Source organism: Nerophis lumbriciformis, linkage group LG01, assembly GCF_033978685.3.
Source record: "Nerophis lumbriciformis linkage group LG01, RoL_Nlum_v2.1, whole genome shotgun sequence".
Lineage (NCBI taxonomy): Eukaryota > Metazoa > Chordata > Actinopteri > Syngnathiformes > Syngnathidae > Nerophis > Nerophis lumbriciformis.
The window spans coordinates 63,130,289-63,147,500 of NC_084548.2; the positions used below are offsets into that span (position 1 = coordinate 63,130,289).

The 17,212-nt window shown below is 40.2% G+C and overlaps 1 protein-coding gene across 2 annotated transcripts in view; it reads left to right on the forward strand.

Moving 5' to 3' along the window:
* nup210 (nucleoporin 210) overlaps positions 1 to 17,212 on the forward strand; it is a 143,910-nt gene that overhangs the window by 5,803 nt on the left and 120,895 nt on the right. For both annotated transcript variants that reach the window (XM_061923652.1, XM_061923662.1), the window contains exons 2-5: positions 3,839 to 3,978; positions 13,607 to 13,738; positions 14,226 to 14,322; positions 15,757 to 15,907. In XM_061923652.1, coding sequence (XP_061779636.1) covers positions 3,839 to 3,978; positions 13,607 to 13,738; positions 14,226 to 14,322; positions 15,757 to 15,907 — 520 coding nt within the window. The remainder of the gene's footprint in view (positions 1 to 3,838; positions 3,979 to 13,606; positions 13,739 to 14,225; positions 14,323 to 15,756; positions 15,908 to 17,212) is intronic.

The following is a 17,212-nucleotide window of genomic DNA, read 5'->3' on the forward strand; positions in this document are numbered from 1 at the left end:
TGCTTGGATGGCAACAAAACCTGTATGTACCTTTTAGCATTAATGGCGCCTTCACAGATGTGTAAGTTACCCATGTCTTGGGCACTAATACACCCCCATACCATCACAGATGCTGGCTTTTCAACTTTGCGCCTATAACAATCCGGATGGTTCTTTTCCTCTTTGGTCCGGAGGACACTACGTCCACAGTTTCCAAAAACAATTTGAAATGTGGCCTCGTCAGACCACAGAACACTTTTCCACTTTGTATCAGTCCATCTTAGATGAGCTCAGGCCCAGCGAAGCCGACAGCGTTTCTGGGTGTTGTTGATAAACGGTTTTCGCCTTGCATAGGAAAGTTTTAACTTGCACTTACAGATGTAGCGACCAACTGTAGTTACTGACAGTGGATTTCTGAAGTGTTCCTGAGCCCATGTGGTGATATCCTTTACACATTGATGTCGCTTGTTGATGCAGTACAGCCTGAGGGATCGAAGTTCACGGGCTTAGCTGCTTACGTGCTGTGATTTCTCCAGATTTTCTGAACCCTTTGATGATATTGCGGACCGTAGATGGTGAAATCCCTAAATTACTTGCAATAGCTGGTTGAGAAAGGTTTTTCTTAAACTGTTCAACAATTTGCTCACGCACTTGTTGACGAAGTGGTGACCCTCGCCCCATCCTTGTTTGTGAATGACTAAGCATTTCATGGAATCTACTTTTATACCCAATCATGGCACCCACCTGTTCCCAATTTGCCTGTTCACCTGTGGGATGTTCCAAATAAGTGTTTGATGAGCATTCCTCAACTTTATCAGTATTTATTGCCACCTTTCCCAACTTCTTTGTCATGTGTTGCTAGCATCAAATTCTAAAGTTAATGATTATTTGCAAAAAAAAAAATGTTTATCAGTTTGAACATCAAACATGTTGTCTTTGTAGCATATTCAACTGAATATGGGTTGAAAATGATTTGCAAATCATTGTATTCCGTTTATATTTACATCTAACACAATTTCCCAACTCATATGGAAACGGGGTTTGTATTTTCATACTGTCAGTCACATCATTTATTTGGCCTGCCTCATCATTTATAATTGCCTTCCACATCATTTAAAGTATTTCATCATATCTTTTTCTATTGTTCGAAATGCCATTTCTAATGGCCTGCAACGTCATTTAATGTTCCAAGACATCTTTTTATATTGTCCGCCATATCATTTCTAGTGGCCTACCACATCATTTAATGTGTTCCACCATATATTTTTCTATTAATGTTCCACCACTTATTTTTTTTACTGTCAGTCACATCATTTGTAGTGGACTACCACATCATTTAATGTGTTCCACCACATATTTTTATACTGTCAGTCACATAATTTATAGTGGCCTGCCACATCATTTAATGTGTTCCATCATATATTTTTCTATTGTCAGTCACATCATTTATAGTCGCCTGCCTCATCATTTATAATTGCCGGCCACCATTTAATGTGTTCCACAACATATTTTTATATTGTCCACCACATAATTTATTGTGGCCTGCCACCTCATTTAATGTGTTCCACCATATCTTTTTATGCTGTCCGCCACATCATTTATTTTGGCCTGCCTCATCATTTCTAATGGCCTGCCATATCATTTAATGTGTTCCACCATATAATTTTGTATTTTCCGCCGTATCATTTACAGTGGCGTACCACTTCATTTAATGTGTTCTACCATATCTTTTAATATTGTCCACCCATCATTTATAGTGGAATGCCACATAGCTTGTGTTCCACCACATCTTTTCATATTGTCCACCGCATAATTTATTGTGGCCTGCCTCATCTTTTAATGTTCCACCACGTCTTTTTATCCTGTCCGCCACATCTTTTATTTTGGCCTGCCTCATCATTTATAATTGCCTGCCACGTCTTGAATGTCTTCCACGACATCTTTTTATGTTGTCCGCCACATAATTTATTGTGGCCTGCCACATAATTTGTGTTCCACCACATCATTTATAGAGGCCTGCCTCATCATTTATGATAGCCTACCATATCATTTAATGTGTTCCACCATATATTTTTCTATTGTTGGCCACGTTATTTAATGTGTTCCACCACCTCTTTTTAGTGTGGCCGCCACATCATTTATTGTGGCCTGCCTCATCATTTAATGTGTTCCACCACATCTTTTTATGCTGTCCGCCACATCTTTTATTTTCGCTTGCCTCATCATTTATAATTGCCTGCCACATCATTTAATGTGTTCCACCACTTCTTTTCATATTGTCCGCCACATAATTTATTGTGGCCTGCCTCATCATTTAATGTGTTCCACCACATCTTTTTATGCTATCCACCACATCTTATATTTTGGCTTGCCTCATCATTTATAATTGCCTGCCACATCATTTAATTTGTTCCACGACATCTTTTTATATTGTCCGCCACATAATTTATCGTGGCCTGCCTCATCATTTAAGGTGTTCCACCACATCTTTTTATGCTGTCCGCCACATAATTTATAGTGGCCTGCCTCATCATTTATAATAGCCTACCATATCATTTAATGTGTTCCACCATATATTTTTCTATTGTCGGCCACATTATTTAATGTGTTCCGCCACATCTTTTCATAGTGGCCGCCACATCATTTATGTGGACTGCCACATCATTTAATGTGTTCCACCATATCTTTTTATGCTGTCCGCCACATCATTTATATTGGCCTGCCTCATAATTTCTAATGGCCTGCCATATCATTTAATGTGTTCCACCATATCATTTTCTATTTTCCGCCATATCATTTACAGTGGCGTACCACTTCATTTAATGTGTTCCACCATATCTTTTAATATTGTCCGCCCATCATTTATGGTGGACTGCCACATCATTTAATGTGTTCCACCACATCTTTTTATGCTGTCCGCCACATATTTTATTTTGGCTTGCCTCATCATTTATAATTGCCTGCCACGTCATTTAATGTGTTCCACAACATCTTTTTATATTGTCCGCCACATAATTTATGGTGGCCTGCCACATCATTCAAGGTGTTCCACCACATCTTTTTATGCTGTCCGCCACACCATTTATAGTGGCCTGCCTCATTATTTATAATAGCCTACCATATCATTTAATGTGTTCCACCATATATTTTTCTATTGTCGGCCACATCATTTAATGTGTTCCACCATATCTTTTTATGCTGTCCGCCACGTCATTTATATTGGCCTGCCTCCTCATTTCTAATGGCCTGCCATATCATTTAATGTGTTCCACCATATCATTTTCTTTTTTCCGCCATATCATTTACAGTGGCGTACAACTTCATTTAATGTGTTCCACCATATCTTTTAATATTGTCCGCCCACCATTTATAGTGGCCTGCTACATCATTTAATGTGTTCCACCACATCTTTTCATATTGTCCGCCACATAATTTATTGTGGCCCGCCTCATCATTTAATGTGTTCCACCACATCTTTTTATGCTGTCCGCCACGTCATTTATTGTGGCCGACCACATCATTTAATGTGTTCCACCATATCTTTTTCTATTGTCCGCCACGTCATTTATTGTGGCCGACCACATCATTTAATGTGTTCCACCACATCTTTTCATATTGTTCGTCACATAATTTATAGTGGCCTGCCTCATCATTTAACGTGTTCCACCACATCTTTTTATACTGTCCGCCAAAACATTGTTGTGTGATATTTTGTGGAGTTTTGGAATAACATGGAATAACAAGATAGTAGAGAATGAGCTTCATGTTTGATATATTGAGTGTACATTATTTATCCAAATGATGAAAGTGAGGATGACTAGAGCTGCCTTACCAGAGTTCTCTTGTTATGTTCTTGCAGGACTTCAACACGGCCAGAAGTAGCAAGCGTCCAGCCTTTGGATGAAGATATCAGTCGCGGATGCTCCAGGAAAGCAGTTCTCCAAGCTCTGTCCAGTCAGCCCTCCAGACGGACCAGCATCATTCTGGCTGAAGATGTTGGTAGGTGTCAATAAACACACAGGGTTGTGATTCGTCTGTTTCCCCCCCCAGATTTATTTAGGCAAAAATGGTTGTTGTCTATAGATATGGGATGATAATGAATCGATACAATCCATCCATCCATCATTTTTATGTCCCTAGGGAGCAAGAGGAAAAATATATGAAATGTCAACATTTATATCTTAAATGTTCCCCTGGCTATAATCCCCTCCAAGGAAAGGAAACGTCAACACAAGCATGGAAAACAGACACTGAATGTAAACAAAATACAAAACCAGTGGAGTTGGCCTGTTGTGTAAATCGTAAATAAAAACAGAATACAATGATTTGCAAACCCTTATATTCAATTCAATAGGCTCAGGGTTTGTACGGGTGCTTAAAAACCTTGAAAATGCTTGTATTTTATTAATGTGTTTTCAAGGTTTGAAAAATGCTTGAATTTTGGGTGAAGTGCTTGTAAATGCTTGGAAATGTTCATCATATTTCTCGGCAGTGTGACACATGGCTTATTATAAAATGGAAAAAAATAGAAAAAGTTTCTGTAGCGGCGAACAGCTGTCTCGTCAGCTGATGCGCGAGCTCGCAACTGCGACAGCCTGGCAGCCAGCCAAACCCCACTTAATAAAATTGTATTTCATTGTAGAGCACATCCGCACCCCTATTCACCTAGGCGACCCCAGGTAAGGTATATAATTCAACATTAGTTCGGCCGGTCGGCTTATATGATCCGAGCCAATCTCGCGGGGCACGCTGCCATTTCATCTGCCGGTGCGCGAACCCGTTAATTAGTCAGCTGTGTAAAATCAGGCAGAACAAAAGGCGGAAAAAAGTTTAGTTCCTTACAGAGAACCCAGAGTTGTGCAAAAAGTGTACCAAAACCAAAAGCTGAACAGACAGCCGGTAAGATCGCACTGTGTTTTAATTTTTGGGTGCGAGGCACCTGTTGCGCTGGTGAGATGTGGGGGGGGGGGGGGAGTTGTGTGCATGTAGTCTGGAGGACGTCGTTTCCAGACTACATGCTTAGTCTGGAGGCTAAATACTCACTGTGTTTTGTCTAACTGTTGGCTGGTAAGGAAGGCTTGATGTACAAACCCCGTTTCCATATGAGTTGGGAAATTGTGTTAGATGTAAATATAAACAGAATACAATGATTTGCAAATCCTTTTCAACCCATATTCAATTGATGTACAGCTTAAGTTGTTCAACAGTCCGGGGGTCTCCGTTGTGGTATTTTAGGCTTCATAATGCGCCACACATTTTCAATGGGAGACAGGTCTGGACTACAGGCAGGCCAGTCTAGTACCCGCACTCTTTTACTATGAAGCCACGTTGATGTAACACGTGGCTTGGCATTGTCTTGCTGAAATAAGCAGGGGCGTCCATGGTAACGTTGCTTGGATGGCAACATATGTTGCTCCAAAACCTGTATGTACCTTTCAGCATTAATGGCGCTTTCACAGATGTGTAAGTTACCCGTGTCTTGGGCACTAATACACCCCCATACCATCACAGATGCTGGCTTTTCAACTTTGCACCTATAACAATCCGAATGGTGCTTTTCCTCTTTGGTCCGGAGGACACAACGTCCACAGTTTCCAAAAACAGTTTGAAATGTGGAGTCGTCAGACCACGGAACACTTTTCCACTTTGTATCAGTCCATCTTAGATGAGCTCATGCCCAGCGAACCCGACAGCGTTTCTGGGTGTTGTTGATAAACGGTTTTCGCCTTGCATAGGAAAGTTTTAACTTGCACTTACAGATGTAGCAACCAACTGTAGTTACTGACAGTGGGTTTCTGAAGTGTTCCTGAGCCCATGTGGTGATATCCTTTACACACTGATGTCGCTTGTTGATGCAGTACAGCCTGAGGGATCGAAGGTCACGGGCTTAGCTGCTTACATGCAGTGATTTCTCCAGATTCTCTGAACCCTTTGATGATATTACGGACCGTAGGTGGAGAAATCCCTAAATTCCTTGCAATAGCTGGTTGAGAAAGGTTTTTCTTAAACTGTTCAACAATTTGCTCACGCATTTGTTGACAAAGTGGTGACCCTCGCCCCATCCTTGTTTGTGAATGACTGAGCATTTCATGGAATCTACTTTTATACCCAATCATGGCACCCACCTGTTCCCAATTTGCCTGTTCACCTGTGGAATGTTCCAAATAAGTGTTTGATGAGCATTCCTCAACTTTATCAGTATTTATTGACACCTTTCCCAACTTCTTTGTCACGTGTTGCTGACATCAAATTCTAAAGTTAATGATTATTTGCAAAAAAAAAAAAATGTTTATCAATTTGAACATCAAACAAGACTGGAAAAAGACTAAAAAGAAAAAAGAAGCAGTTTCTGCCTTTGGAGAAACTGTTGCAAACTAAAGGAAAAATAAAAGGAAAGAAATAACGGTCTGGTCTTTTGAGTGAAATCCAGAATCCACATTCAGCATTTGTACACCCCTTTCAAGTGTGGGATAAGCACAGCATAGAAGCAAAACACTTGACAGTTTCCTTAAAATTTAAAGCTACACGCTTGATCTGTGATCTGTTAGTTTTGCACGAGCCCTTACATTAGGTGGTTGTCATGCCAGATTGTGTCGCCCCCAAGAGGACAGAATAGGAGGGAGGTTGTCATTTTAATGAACATTAGATGCAAAATGATAAACTTTGGATAAAACGTGGACCAAATCCACGTGTAGCCTGCTGCAAAGTATGCAAAAAGTAAATCCAGCTTTTCGCAATGGGGGAGTCGGCTCTCTCCAGTCATATGATAGGTAAGCCACAGCGATTACTAGCCTTACAAGTTAATTAACATCAGCTAAAGTTTTGTTTTCTAACATTTTGGTATATGCTAGACCTAACCTGTGAGATCAGCGCTAGATTACATGTTAATTACGGACAGTTATTATGAGCTATGAAAGGAAAAAAGGTTAGGTTCAATGTTAGGCTTAGGTTTTAGCAGATTTTTCGTATTTTTCCTACAGACAGCATTTGGTGACCTCAAACAACAAGGCTATGGATTGATTCACACTGGTTTCCGCCTTTTGAAGGGTACTGAAAAAACTGGAAAATTTATCTTGAAAGTCCTTAAAAAGTGCTTGAATATGGCCATGGAAAAGGTGTATGAACCCTGTAGACTGCAAAGACAAGATACTTAACGTTATTTTTTTCAAATATTAGCTCATTTGGAATTTGATGCCTGCAACATGTTTAAAAGCTGGCACAAGTGTCAAAAAAGACTGAGAAAGTTAAGGAATGCTCATCAAGCACTTATTTGGAACATCCCACAGGTGAACAGGCTAATTGGAAACAGGTGGGTGCCATGATTGGGTATAAAAGCAGCTTCCATGAAATGCTCAGTCATTCACAAACAAGGATGGGGCGAGGGTCACCACTTTGTCAACAAATGCGTGAGCAAATTGTCGAACAGTTTAAGAACAACATTTCTCAACCAGCTATTGCAAGGAATTTAGGGATTTCACCATCTACGGTCCGTAATATCATCAAAAGGTTCAGAGGATCTGGAGAAATCACTGCACGAAAGCAGCAAGGCTGAAAACCAACATTGAATGCCCATGACCTTCGATCACTCAGGGCGTACTGCATCCAAAACCGACATCAGTGTGTAAAGGATATCACCACATGGGCTCACGAACACTTCAGAAAATCACTGTCAGTAACTACAGTTGGTCGCTACATCTGTAAGTGCAAGTTAAAACTCTACTATGCAAAGCCATTTATCAACAACACCCAGAAACGCCACCGGCTTTGCTGGACCCGAGCTCATCTAAGATGGACTGATGCAAAGTGGAAAAGTGTTCTGTGGTCTGACGAGTCCACATTTCAAATTGTTTTTGGAAACTGTGGACGCCGTGTCCTCCCGGACCAAAGAGGAAAAGAACCATCCGGACTGTTCTAGGCGCAAAGTTAAAAAAACAGCATGTGTGATAGTATAGGAGTGTATTAGTGCCCAAGACATGGGTAACTTACACATCTGTGAAGGCGCCATTAATGCTGAAAGGTACATACAGGTTTTGGAGCAACATATGTTGCCATCCAAGTAGGGCTGGGCGATATGGCCTTTTATTAATATCTCGATATTTTTGGGCCATGTCACGATACACGATATATATCTGGATATTTTGCCTTAGCCTTGAATGAACACTTGATGCATATAATCAGAGCAGTATGATGATTATATGTGTCTACATTAAAACATTCTTCTTTATACTGCATTAATTTATGCTCATTTTAAACTTTCATGCAGAGAGGGAAATCACAACTAAGTCAATTTATTAAAACTGTATTTATTAAACAGTTATTAAGCAGTGGCACAAACATTCATGTCATTTCAAAACAGAAAGTGCAAGATTTTAAAACAAGCTATTAGTGCACTTTTGTGCATGATGTCACTAAGATGACATATCAAAACAACACTAAATTAAAGTTCACTTTTTGTACAGAACGCCACTACAATAGTTTAAAACAAATAAAGTGCACTTTTGTGCATGATGTCACACAAGATATTTCAATAACTGTCAAATAAAAATGAGCTGCATAATAGGAAATCAAATAGCAGTGCTGCTACTTTTTGTAGCAATGCTTTTGCCGCATCATTTTCCAACATATTCCCGCTTGAAGCCAAACCACTGCCAGACGATGGACCCCGTGCTGTTTTTCTTGAGAATTAATTCTTCCTTCATTTGTTACCAGATTGGCACCTATTACCACTCGCAACGCACCGTTAGCATCACAGCTAATGTTACCCATGTAGCTACCTCTCTGCTCGGGGAGGGCGTGTGACGTTGCACGCGTGACGTATGTAAGAAGGTGCGCTTGTTTATGTCTCTGTGAGAAGGAGAGACAAGAAAGCGGGAGAAACGCATGCAGTGTAATGCCCACAGCTAAAAGCAACTGTGTGAGATACTCGAATATCACGATATAGTCGTTTCCTATATCGCACAGAGACAAACCCACGATATATCGAGTATATTGATATATTGCCCAGCCCTACATCCAAGCAACGTTATCATGGACGCCCCTGCTTATTTCAGCAAGACAATGCCAAGCCACATGTTACAACAGCGTGGCTTCATAGTAAAAGAGTGCGGGAACTAGACTGGTCTGCCTGTGGTCCAGACCTGTCTCCCATTGAAAATGTGTGGTGCATTATGAAGCCTAAAATACCACAATGGAGACCCCCGGACTGTTGAACAACTTAAGCTGTACATCAAGCAAGAATGGGAAAGAATTCCACCTAAGAAGCTTAAAAAATTGGTCTCCTCAGTTCCCAAACGTTTACTGAGTGTTGTTAAAAGGAAAGGCCATGTAACACAGTGGTAAAAATGCCACTGTGCAAAATGTGTTGCTGCCATTAAATTCTAAGTTAATAATTATTTGCAAAAAAAATTGTAATTGTATTCTGTTTTTATTTACGAATTACACAACGTGCCAACTTCACTGGTTTTGGGTTTTGTAGTAAAATCACATTAACACTCAACAATAAGCTCTTAAAAATAAGAATATGCAAGAAATGCTTCTTAAAGTGTTAGAAAATAGTGCAAAGTGTGAAAATGTAAACATAGAGAAACCTGAGAAGAACTATTTTCTGCAGGTTTAGTGGCAGGAAGTTACAGCTGTGCTCTAAGGTGGTAGGGTATTAGCGGTCTTGCCTTGCATCATTTACAGACCACATTGGTCTAACTACGGTCCCTTTGGAAACATCCAAAAACTTGCCAGGTGACTTTTCCTCTTTTATACACAATTTCTTCATTTGGACTTTCTCTTCTCACTCCATGCAAAGAATCAAGCAAACGTGATAGTTGATACTGTCACCTGATTGGCTGTTGGCGTGTCACTCCCACAGATCAGTGATCACTTCCTGTGTTGCTCGGTTACCAGAGAGCCTTTGTTCATGCAACCATGCTTCCATACTTCCGCTCTCTTTCCACAAAGAAGAGAGAAAAAAACAACAAATTTTTTATTAATATCGATTACGTGTCCTTCACTATATATATATATATATATATATATATATATATATATATATATATATATATATATATATATATATATATGTCACGTTCAAACACTGAGGACATCTATTAAACAAGACAAAAGGCAAGGAATCAAACAGAGACAGAATTCAATTTGGATTCAATTGAGGAGAGACGGCGTCGACCTGTAACCTCTTACAGTGTCTTAGCACGCTCTGACGAAGAAGGTTTTCGTCTTCTCTTTTATTTAGATGTTCAATGTTCACGCACCAACACATGTCTCAGCAGGAATGGGAAGTATGTAAAACAGTCATTGTTTTCGGTCACATTGAAGACCAAGAAGAGGATGTCTCGGGCTTGGGCTCTTCCTGGATCCAGCTGGGGCAGGTGTTGGAGGACAATGGATAACCCCTCCCGTCTCCTGACCACAGTTGCTTCAAGAGGGCAGCGGGTCGTAAATAGCGTTGACTTCAAAGAGAGTTCCTCTGGAAGTTGAGCAGATCCTGCCATCTGTCCGTGTTGAAATCACAGTGGAGTTTCACGAGCCTTCTTCCTCTTGTTAGGCCTCGAAAGACAGCCTTCATCTTCTTATCAGGAACATAATGTAATACAACGTTTCTTTTGTGATAACTTACAAACAATTATTCCAACAATATATATATACTGATATCATCTTATCGTCCAGCCCTACACACGCATGTCCAAGCCAGCCGCGTAATTTAATCAACATTGGTCAACTCTACAGTTTTTAAGTGTTTCCAGTGAAGGCAGGTCGAAGGTCTGCCCCTTATTTTCTCCGGTGTGGCGTCAATTGAGGTGATTAACAGTGATGTTAGGATTTCAATGCCACAATCGTCGGCGATATTAACGTTAAAAAAATAGGCTCTGTTGCATATCAAATCAACCACTTTCCGTGGTGGCAGAGGAGCAACAGCAGCTGCGATTGAAGTCCTGCGAATCTGTGCCGCCCACACCAGAGGCCACATTGTGTATGGGCACAGAACTCCATGACCGGCCGGCATTAACCAACTTTTCTAGGGCTTCTGCGCAATAATCAAATTATTCTCACATTGCAAAATAATTCCTTGCACTGTTTGCAGTTCTTTTTGCAACGTTGTCACCCAAAGATGATGTTGTTATGATACACATTTTTGTTGCTCCCAAATCTTACCTATATTCAGTTCAAGTAGATTTTTGTGTGTGCGCGCATATATTTTAGGGATATAACGGTATTAAAATCCCACGGTGCGCCTTTATCATGTTATTAAGGCATAGGTGCCATATTATTGAGGAATAAACACACTTACTGTAATTGAACACAAACATAATGACTGGTATTCACACATAATACATAATGAATGGTATACACACATAAGTAAGGACCTGTATATACACATAATACATAATGGCTGGTATGCACACATAATAAGTAAGGACCTGTATATACACATAATACATAATGGCTGGTATGCACACATAATACATAATGAATGGTATATACACACAATATATAATGACTTGATAGACACATAATAAATAATGACTGGTATACACACATAATGCATAATGACTGGTATGGACATGTAATACATAATGATTGGTATACAGTTATAGTACATAATGACTGGTATACACACAACACATGATTGGTATACATTAGAGATGTCCGATAATATCGGCAGATAAATGCGTTAAAATGTAATATCGGAAATTATCGGTATCGTTTTTTTTTATTATCGGTATTGTTTTTATTTATTTTTATGTTTTTAAATAATTAAATCATCATAAAAAACACAAGATACACTTACAATTAGTGCACCAACCCAAAAAACCTTCCTCCCCCATTTACACTCATTCACACTCATTCACACAAAGGGGTTGTTTCTTTCTGTTATTAATATTCTGGTTCCTACATTATATATCAATATATATCAATACAGTCTGCAAGGGATACAGTCCGTAAGCACACATGATTGTGCGTGCTGCTGGTCCACTAATAGTACTAACCTTTAACAGTTAATTTTACTCATTTTCATTAATTACTAGTTTCAATGTTACTGTTTTTGTATTGTTTTACTTTCTTTTTTATTCAAGAAAATGTTTTTAATTTATGTTATTTTATTTTATTAATTTTTTTTAAAAGTACCTTATCTTCACCATACCTGGTTGTCCAAATTAGGCATAATAATGTGTTAATTCCACGACTGTATATATCAATTCATATCGGTATCGGTTGATATCGGTATCGGTAATTAAAGAGTTGGACAATATCGGAATATCGGATATCGGCAAAAAGCCATTATCGGACATCCCTAGTATACATGTATAATACATAATGAATGGCATGGACACATAATACATAATGACGGGTATAGACGTAATACATAACGATTGGTATACACGTATTGTGCATAATAACTGGTATACACACACAATACATAATAATTGGTATGCATGAATAATATATAATGAGTGGTATACACATACATAATGAGTGGTATATACACATAATAAATAATAACTGGTATACACACATAATACATAATAATTGGTATGCATGAATAATACATAATGAGTGGTATACACATACATAATGAGTGGTATATACACATAATAAATAATGACTGGTATACACAGATAATACATAATGATTGGTATACATGTACAATACATAATGACTGGTATAGACACATAATACATCGTGACTGGTATACACACGCGTAGCTTAATGATCCAATAAGCACACTTACTGTAATTGAACACAAACATAATGTTAAAATGTTCTAGTCATATTTATTACTACAAACACAAGTATTTTTAAGAACAAATAATGTTTAAACATTCAGCAAAAGTAAAAAAAAACAAAAAACAGTGTGTGAAGTGGCAACGTAAACAGTGTGTGTAAAACAATGTTCATTTTGGATGTCCTTCAACTTTGACTTTAAGAGAAGCAGTGTCCTCCACAGTTGACATATTTATATTTGTCTGGAAAATGCTGTTTCTCAGAAAAGTACATTAACAATTTAACTTTTGAGCTGATGTTGAGCTTCACTGGCTTCAAATATATGAGTGGGCGACTTGTCCAGGGTGTACCCCTGCCTTCCAGCCAAGTGCAGCTTGACAGGCTCCAGCCCGCCCGCGTCTTGGAGAGAGACAAGCGGTGGAGAAAAAATGGATGGATTGAAGATTTGTTAATGAGCTTTTCAAAATTTTTTGGGGTGATTACCTCCGTGCGCTGCAAAGTGAGGCGCTTTGCTTGGCAGAACGCAGACTTTCTTACCTCCGCCAAAGAGTTGATGTGTTCTGATTTGTTGTTTTTGCGAGCAACATAACTCAAATAGTTATGGAGAGATATTGATGAATTTTACAGGAAATTTAGAAAAAAAACACTTCACTTCTTGCTTGAGTCGTTCCACGCCCCCACATCTGCAGATCTATTGTATTTTCAGACCCGGCCTGCGTAAAAGCAGCAGAAAAAAACTATTTATTTGATACCGTTACGCGTCACAGCATTATTGTGAAGACTTTGAAACCACCACCGTTGTATCTACAATACGGTTACACCACTAGTGTATAAATGAACTCTTTTGGAGCTCCTCCAGTATTCACGTGCATCACATCTCCTCCTTTGTCAGTGACGGGACAGGTGCTGCGCTGTGATGCCATCGTGGACGTCATCAGCGACATCCAGATCGTCTCCACCACCAGGGAGCTGCACCTGGAGGATTCACCTCTTGCACTTGAAATTCATGCGCTGGACTCTGAAGGTGCAGACAAGATAAGACTCTTCTCATTATTACCGCCCGCTGGTGATTGTTAATTACTCCCTTTTAATCATGCCAAGAATAATTAGCCACCCCCAGCTAGCGCTGACCTATATGCTCCATGTACTCTTTTTCAATACTTTTGTCAACTTAGTTTGCCTATTTGCTGCTGCGCAAACGTGTCCGAGCAATATCTGATTGGCCTCAAGGTAGCCTTTTGTCTTCCTCGCTGGCCTGATTTTGTTTGTTTCCTTCCACTAGTTCCACTGAAGGCACAGTCACTTAACGAAATGAGCTGTGGCTCCAGTCCAATGCTTTCTGTTTAAGACTCCAGGGTATCACGTTTATGTTCTGCTGACTTTGTAGAAGGACCCTGTCGTCAAATGCCGGTCTGTTTGTCGGAGTTCATTAAGCTATCAGGACGACGGGCATCGATCCGAGAAACAAATATGTGCAAATATCGATTGTTGATGTTTTCCCTCTGTCACAGGAAACACCTTCAGTACTCTCGCAGGTCTGATGTTTGACTGGACTTTAATCAAAGACGTGGACGCCAACGGAATCTCCGATTCTTACAACTCTTTACGGTGAATTTAGCATCAAAACGTGTTATGTTTAAAGGGGAACATTATCACAATTTCAGAAGGGTTAAAACCATTAAAAATCAGTTCCCAGTGGCTTATTTTATTTTTCGAAGGTTTTTTCAAAATTTTACCCATCACGCAATATCCCTAAAAAAAGCTTCAAAGTGCCTGATTTTAACCATCGTTCTATACACCCGTCCATTTTCCTGTGACGTCACATAGTGATGCCAACACAAACAAACATGGCGCATAGAACAGCAAGCTATAGAGACATTAACTCGGATTCAGACTCGGATTTCAGCGGCTTAAGCGATTCAACAGATTACGCATGTATTGAAACGGATGGTTGTAGTGTGGAGGCAGGTAGCGAAAACGAAATTGAAGAAGAAACTGAAGCTATTGAGCCATATCGGTTTGAACCGTATGCAAGCGAAACCGACGAAAACGACACGACAGCCAGCGACACCGGAGAAAGCGAGGACGAATTCGGCGATCGCCTTTTAACCAACGATTGGTATGTGTTTGTTTGGCATTAAAGGAAACTAACAACTATGAACTAGGTTTACAGCATATGAAATACATTTGGCAACAACATGCACTTTGAGAGTGCAGACAGCCCAATTTTCATCAATTAATATATTCTGTAGACATACCCTCATCCGCTCTCTTTTCCTGAAAGCTGATCTGTCCAGTTTTGGAGTTGATGTCAGCAGGCCAGGGAAGCTAGGGTCGATATTCTTCTCTTGATCATATTCGGTGGCATAAGGGACGGTGTGAGCCAAGACATCCAGGGGGTTTAGCTCGCTCGTCTGCGGGAACAAACTGCTTGCCGTGCTACCGAGGTCCTTTGTCCCTGAATTGCTCACACACTCTGGCAGATTCAATGGGGGTCTGGCGGCAGATTTCTTTGACTTTATCGTTAGAAATGCATCTGCTTTGAGTGTCGCAGGATATCCACACATTCTTGCCATCTCTGTCGTAGCATAGCTTTCGTCGGTAAAGTGTGCGGAACAAACGTCCAATTTCTTGCCACTTTCGCATCTTTGGGCCACTGGTGCAACTTGAATCCGTCCCTGTTCGTGTTGTTACACCCTCCGACAACACACCGACGAGGCATGATGTCTCCAAGGTACGGAAAACAGTCGAAAAAACGGAAAATAACAGAGCTGATTTGACTCGGTGTTTGAGAAAATGGCGGATTGCTTCCCGATGTGACGTCACAACGAATATTAGAAAGGCGTTTAATTCGCCAAAATTCACCCATTTAGAGTTCGGAAATCGGTTAAAAAAATATATGGTCTTTTTTCTGCAACATCAAGGTATATATTGACGCTTACATAGGTCTGGTGATAATGTTCCCCTTTAATTTGCTCTCCATGGTCCTCCTCCTGGATTACTCCAGTAACAAACGTCTCCGTGTGTGTATGTCTCCTCCAGAGTTCTGAAGTTCTCAGAGTCTACATACACGCCGCTTGGATACATATCAGACATGGAGCGTGTTGGCAAACAGGGTAATATCATTTTGGTGTCGGGGCTGAAAACCGGACATGCCAAAGTGAAGGCAAAAATACAGGAGTCGCTCTATCAGGTAAGTCGGACTGACTTTTCCAACCTGAAGTAAAACATTTCAATATTTTGTGCGAGGCTCCGACAGCCTGCGGGTTTTAAGACTCGAAGAATTTAAATTGTGGCCTCTGTGTGACCGCAAATCTCTTGTGATGTAAAAATAGCAAGAAGAGTTAATGATTCATCCCTACCTGAATTGTAATTTTACAAGTTGATGGCCAATCTATGACGACCATAAAAGAAAGTGAACTTGAATGAAAATCTCTCCCCTCGAGTGTCACAATAGGAAAGCAAACTTCTGCCAAGTCCTGCTTTCCAATAGTACCGTATTTTCCGGACCATAGGGCGTACTGCGGATGAGTGGGTCTATTTTCATACAAAAGGCGCATTAAAGGGGTCATATTATGATTTTTTTCTAAATGTAAAACACTATCTTGTGGTCTACATAACATATGATGGTGGTTCTTTGGTCAAAATGTTGCATAGATTATGTTTTACAGACTATTTTCAAATAGCTTTCTGAGCGTCTCTTCAGGATACGTGGCTCACCTTTGACAGCGTCTTCTCCCCGTCATTTTTGTTGTAGCGGTGTAGCGTGCAAGGACGGGAGTGGAAGAAGTGTCAAAAGATGGCGCTAACTGTTTTAAAGACATTCAGACTTTACTTAAATCAACAATGGAGCAGCATCTCCTCATCCGTGGCTCAATAGTGCAACATCAACGCCAGAAAGCACGCGGCAAGTGTGCGCCCCTTTAGGCAATTAGTGCACGAGGCAAAAAAATTACGAAATTGTTGGGGAAACGTAAAATAGACTCCGAGTATAGAGATTTTAAACATCAGTGAACAAATGACTTTTTCTTTTGTTCAGTGTAAGATAAAATGAGACAGATCATCAGGAGATCTGATGATTGAGGGTACCCCCCCTCATGAAACAGGCCTGTAGAGATGAAATAGTCTTGTGATTTTTTTCCCACACATACATATATTGCGCTCTACTACGGTATCGAGCACTATTTTTTGGATAACCTTATTAAGACATATATATACCATCACCCAACCATGCAAATTTTGCATTTCCTTTGGAAATCGAGGTCCCAGAGTCTGGAGGAAGACAGGAGAGGCACAGGATCCACGTTGCCTGAAGTCTAGTGTAAAGTTTCCACCATCAGTGATGGTTTGGGGTGCCATGTCATCTGCTGGTGTCGGTCCACTCTGTTTCCTGAGATCCAGGGTCAACGCAGCCGTCTACCAGCAAGTTTTAGAGCACTTCATGCTTCCTGCTGCTGACCTGCTCTATGGAGATGGAGATTTCAAGTTCCAACAGGAC